Source organism: Trypanosoma equiperdum (genome assembly GCF_001457755.1).
Source record: "Trypanosoma equiperdum strain OVI genome assembly, contig: ctg_1725, whole genome shotgun sequence".
NCBI classification, from domain to species: Eukaryota; Euglenozoa; class Kinetoplastea; order Trypanosomatida; family Trypanosomatidae; genus Trypanosoma; species Trypanosoma equiperdum.
The window spans coordinates 3,978-9,709 of record NW_027123755.1 but is presented as its reverse complement, the minus strand read 5'-3'; the positions used below and the strand labels follow the sequence as shown (position 1 = coordinate 9,709).

The 5,732-nt window shown below is 48.3% G+C and overlaps 3 protein-coding genes across 3 annotated transcripts; all 3 read right to left on the bottom strand.

The window, feature by feature from the left end:
* Positions 1–108: 108 nt before the first annotated feature.
* Positions 109–2,568, bottom strand: TEOVI_000858800 (DNA repair and recombination helicase protein PIF4; the record flags this gene model as incomplete). Its single annotated transcript, XM_067222964.1, has 1 exon — positions 109–2,568. One exon carries the CDS (start codon positions 2,566–2,568, stop codon positions 109–111), a length of 2,460 nt encoding a protein of 819 aa, XP_067079065.1.
* Positions 2,569–3,025: 457 nt separating this feature from the next.
* TEOVI_000858700 (uncharacterized protein) lies at positions 3,026–4,447 on the bottom strand (the record flags this gene model as incomplete). Its single annotated transcript, XM_067222963.1, has 1 exon — positions 3,026–4,447. One exon carries the CDS (start codon positions 4,445–4,447, stop codon positions 3,026–3,028), a length of 1,422 nt encoding a protein of 473 aa, XP_067079064.1.
* A 335-nt stretch (positions 4,448–4,782) lies between these two features.
* TEOVI_000858600 (uncharacterized protein) lies at positions 4,783–5,724 on the bottom strand (the record flags this gene model as incomplete). The annotated part of the gene is made up of 1 exon (XM_067222962.1): positions 4,783–5,724. One exon carries the CDS (start codon positions 5,722–5,724, stop codon positions 4,783–4,785), a length of 942 nt encoding a protein of 313 aa, XP_067079063.1.
* Between the last annotated feature and the right edge of the window lie 8 nt (positions 5,725–5,732).

Below are 5,732 nucleotides of genomic sequence, written 5' to 3'. Positions count from 1 at the left end.
ATATATATATATATATATATATATATTCAAAAAAATAACAAGAAGAGAATCACAACTAAAAACAAACACAGAGGATGAATGGAAGGGAGGGGCACGAAAAACGATATCTCACTTGTGGTGTTTCCACGTCGCACAGTACAGTGCAAGCTCCAAGACGGATGGGTTAGACGCCGAAAGGGCTTTGCCATTATTAACCATGCGTTGTAATTCTTTCCACTTCTTCCACTTTGTCTCAGCCTCCGCAACGTTGGGAAGTGACGAGGAGAAATGCAGTGCCCCGGGATGAACAGTTACCATACGGGGGGAGACATTTATCATGCGCAATTGAGAGAACTTCTTCACGCGACTCGCAGCAACATAAATGATATGGTTACAGGGAAAGAACCCCTTGCAGTCTAGCAGTATAGAATGATCCAGAGTGAGTCCTTGCGTCTTGTGTACAGTAAATGCATAGGCAGGTACGAGGGGCATTGTGACGACACGTGCAGTACAAAACACTCGGTCTTGCAGATCCGGTAGCGGAAGGGATAACCAAGGTATAGCCACATCCTTTCCGTCAGCGTCCATCCGCACAATGGGAACAATAACGTCGTCATAGTTGACAACGTCAAGCGCCTGTTCCTTCCCATTGCCGCCGTATGAATTTTCTGATGACCCGGCCGAACTGTCACTACTAACCACTGGTCTCCGTGAAAGAGAGGCGTACACTTTCCGCGAAAGTTGGGTTCTGATACCTTTGGGAAATAAATGCCGAGATTTATTTACAGGTTGAAAGCCGATGACGGTACCGGTAGAGCCGTTAACGTACTCATTGCTTAAGTTTCGCAGTAGTATTACCCTACAACCGACCTTTAGTCTCTTGCTTTGGAGTACATTATCACTCTCTATCACCTTCGAGTATGCCTGCTTCAGGGAGGCGCGCAGAAAAGTACTGAGGGAGTTCTTATGTTTCACTTCAAACAGCACCCTACCAAAAAACCTTCGAGCGGATTTACTTTCGGGCGTGGTACCGTAATAACTACGCTCCCATTCTGCTTTCATTTTAGCCACTGGATAGAGACAATCGTACTGCTTACTCACACAAAAGTGTACGTAGACTTTCAGATAGGGTTGTCTTGAACTATAAGGAGGTGCTACTACAGAAGTGGCTATACCGGAAATGCCACACCGCGTGCATATCTGTCCCACAAACTTCTTCACTTCCCGTTGCCATCTTCGGGAGGACCTCATCTTCTCTAGGAAGTGCAACACCACCACATCATTACAACCGTCGACGTCGTTTGCTCCTCGACTGTTCGGCGATGCATGACCTTTGGGGCCGGAAAGACCGGCTGACTCAACTATACTCCGAAATAGATGTTCCTCCCCGTCAAGTTCAAGCATTTTACTTTCATTAAACGCCGCCACAGATCGGCGGGTGGGATAGAGTTGGATGGCGTTAGGATCTTCCGGATTAACCAACGCAGACCGCATCATGCGACGAGTGAGAACACCTTGACGGAGCTTGTTGAGGTCATTCAGAAATGCGGTGTCACCATGCCGCTTAACTTCGCAAAGTTGAAGGTGAAGCAAACAGGTTAAGAAGAGAGGGCTCTCGAAGATTAGACCACTGCTTGTCCGCTGACGCTCACCTACACAAATATTTTTCACCGCCGACATAATATGTCCCTGGTCTGTGACAGCAGCTGTAGAACTTGCGTCGCTTCTATTTTGTCCTGCTGTATTCTCGGTGGTTTCGTCCCCTCGGTAACCAATTTTGTTGCCTGCATCACCACCGCCATCTTGAGAAGTACAATTCTCAGTGCTATGCATTAGTTGCATGAAGTCTCCGCATAATATAACTTGAATGCCACCAAATGGAAGGTGAGGTATCCTTCCAGGTGCCCCGCGGGCGGCAATATCCAGCCCCTCCAAATGTCTAGCGTGTAAAAGCGATACTTCATCCACAACAATAACGTCCACTTTGGCAAGAAGACTCTTGCTGTAGCGAAGGATCGAGACGGCACATGATTCGTTTGTCTCACTGTTACCAACGGAGGTAACTCGTACTCCAAATGTGCTGTGAAAAGTGCTTCCCCCAATGTTGAGTGCAGCTATTCCGGTAGATGCCGTTACGACAACGTCAAGGTCCTTCGCCCTTAACGCTGTCACAATACTCTGGATCATATATGACTTACCGACACCAGCACCACCACCAATGAAAAGCGGAGCTCCATCAAGGACAAGTGTGAGAGCCCTCCGCTTCTCCTCATTGAGACCGAGTGACGAAAAAGCTGACTCATCACCGCTTGATTTTTCCTTTTCCTGAAGCCCCAGGTCGTTGTGGCCAGCGCTAGACGCCTGCCGACAGGTCTTCGTGTCTCTTTCCTTGATTTCGTTGACTTCTGCAGCCCCACAACAGGAAGTACTCTCCGGTGCAGGGGAAAGCTGCCCCCCTTTTTCACCTTCTGCAGCAACGGTCCAAGCAGAAACACCTTTCGCAAGGCGGGATTGCCGTCCTTCTCGCCCCGGTGCAAAAAGCAGTCTTCCATACGTTAGCAATAGAGTCCTGGTGGAGTTGAGGAGCATGACGTGGCTCGAGCATTAACCAAGCGACCAACGCGGACAGTGGAGGTTCACGACATTAGAGGTAACATGCAATGAAAGAAAAAAAAGAAAAGAGCAGTAAGTTGTGTGGTGGCCTAAGCCTGCGGCAGTGACGGTGTGCAGTCCCCCTTAACAACTACAGTACACACAAACAAACAGGAAATACATGCCGTTGGGGTCATATGCACTTACTCCCCTCGGGTAGTGAAGGTAAAACAGGTGTACGAACGAATAAATAAAATTTATAACTGACCAACATGTACCAAAACAATAAAAAGATTAAACAACAATTTAGAAAATCTAAAAGTCAGCATATTTCTTCATTATGATAACTGCATATAGGTGACAGATGTGGGGCGTGTGGGAATGGAGACAAACGTCTAAACAAGAAATATTGAGTTGAGCCTACAGCTTGTTTTCCGCCGTTTATTCTATAAATCTATCGCTGACGCAGATTGCACTGCAGTTCCGAAGTTCTATGCATCTGACCAGTTCTTCGTGTAGGCCCCGACTCGGCCCGTTGCTGCATGGGTGAACCCCGGATTCTGGGTTCCACCGGGTTCCGACTACACTGTGCTCTAAGTTTAGTGCGCAGGTCCAAGAGTTGGCGGTGTTCTTCGGGTGATAAATACACAGAATGACATCGGGCCTCTGGTAGTAGGTACTCCCCTGTATCACCACGAGAAACAATGACGCCGCGGAGTCTGAGAAGGGCAAAGAGCTCTGCTCCCGTTAAAATGTCCAGGACGGTTCTCTGCGGAGCCGTTTTGCGCGGCAAAACAGGACGGACGGGGTCGCCACCGACTTGTGATGGGGTCCTTCCTCGAGGTCCTGAGTTTCCCCTAATCGTGTTTTTACACGAAACACTCTTTTCGGTAACGCGAGGAGAACCTGGAGAGTGCGGTGCGCGGGCGAAAATGGGGCGCATGAAGTTTGTGCCTTGTACTCGGTGTTGGCATGACCCACGCGAAACCAGAGGCCGAGAAACTTCAGTAACAACGGAACTGCTGCGGACTGTAGGGCGTTTATCTTCCCCAGCGCACAGACACTCTGTGTCTAACGCACACGAACCACAACCCTTGTCCACATACTGTTTGTATTGTTTCTCAGAACTTTCCCTGACTGGCCCTTGCGTTTTGTTACTAGGTGTTTCTGCTGTGGCAGTCCATGGCTCATGCAGCGGGCTGTTCTCTGCAGCACTGTTTGAGATATTTCGTTGCTCCACTGGTAGGTTGTTGACGGATCCCACAGTATCTGAAGGGTGATTACTGCTTGATACCTTTTTGCGCAGCTTCTCACGGAGACGGATCTCCATTGCCTGGAGGGGGTCAAAAGAGCCACCTACCAGATGAGTTAAGGGTTGAGACGACGACACGTGCACCTGCCTTTCCGCTTGTAAAACTCCCGCTTGTGGGGGACCCCCATTAATGTTATTATTTTTTGTGTACGGTGCTCCAAGTTGATACGTTGTTTTGATGCTCTCTTGCTCCTTTATGCCCGAGTCACACATTTCTACCTCCTCCACGAGTGCTGTGGTGCTCCCTTTCCTTCGTGAAGTGTTAAGTGTCTTTATGTTACCATCACCCGCTTCTTCACGGAGCACTGATAGTTTCTCTTCCTTCGTAAAGATGCGCTCCGCACTTGATGAAATCGAAGTCTGGCGTTTACGGGGGAGTTCCTCATCAGCTGCGTGTGAAACGATGCTATTCCTTTCATCCTGTTGATAAACTTCAGGTGATCTGCCGGGCACAAACCCAGCATCAAATTCTTCATCACGCTGAAGGCACTGGCTTATGTTCATTAAACGATCACGCATCTCGTTAATTTTGCAGTCGACATCGGCCAAAGATTCTGAGGGCATTCACAATGAGTCCACTAATATGTACAAAGAGGAAGGTAAACAAAATACAGTACCGGTATAAAAGTATATGGAAAGCCTATAGAGACAAGTGACAAAGCTAGTGTGAACGGTTTAACGTTACTTGGAACTGACAACAGCCGATTTGAGTACCCATGTCAGAGCGGTTCATGTTAAATACAGTGAAAATCGCGACACAACAACAAAAAAAAATTCTCAATACAACCTCATACAATGTCACCGTTTTCACCTAGCGCAGTGATACGCGGTTCCCGTCGTGCGCAACATACCCTCAAACCCACATCGGGAAAGAGTGGTGTACGAGTCCAAAATGCATATCACTTATGATGAATGATGCGTCTCACCGCCGTCTCCAAATCCCGCCATACCGGAAAGAATTTCTTATTGTGTTTACAAACATTGATTACTTCCAACTGGGAGGTTAGTTCGTTTTCCATAATGTCACGGGAAGTTTTCCTCCCTGCTACTCGCCTCCTCTCGCTAATGGCACGAAGAAGTCCTTGGTCACCGCTCACAACAATCAAAGGCATATGAACCATTGCGTACGCAATTTGCATAATGACACCGTCAGCTGCCTGCTGTTGACCACCACATGGTGTAAAGTGCAAACGCCCCTCGTCCGCGAGGTGCTTCCACACACTTTTCTTTCCTTGGCCCCAATTCAAGTTATTCACATCGCTATGTCTGGCATCAGCCTCGGACCCGCTGTTGCGTTGGCAAACGACATGTGCATCGGGCAACACTCCATGATAACGTGCGAAGCATGAGCTAAAGAAACTCCACACAAATAAGTGATCCAGTACATTGATGTTACTGCCTTCACTTCTCCGCGGTGGGACGCTTTTGAATTGATTGAAACCGTAGTTGTCTAGGTCAAGTAGCAAAACAACAGTTTTCCTACCCCCAACCCTGTCCCCTGTCGGCCTCAAATCCCTTTTAAACCGCCCCTGCAACTTTGAAAGACTCGATGACGCCTTCAACACTTCACAGTAGACACAGTGGCATTCATCACTGACCCACGAATCTCCGTTAATAAGTTTTTCATCATACATTCTTGTGGCACCGTCAGCAGGCCCCGCCACACAGGAGAAACCTTCGCTCCCTGGGCGATGTAACTGCACCACGAGAGCGTCGTCATTAGGCGTTAGGGCAGAAGAACTGCCACTATCTTGAATCGAAGAACAAGCACACTCAGAAACACCTCCCGGTGCGGAGGAGGAATTATCTGCCTCAGCATCGAAGTCTAACTCAGCGAACATATAACTTG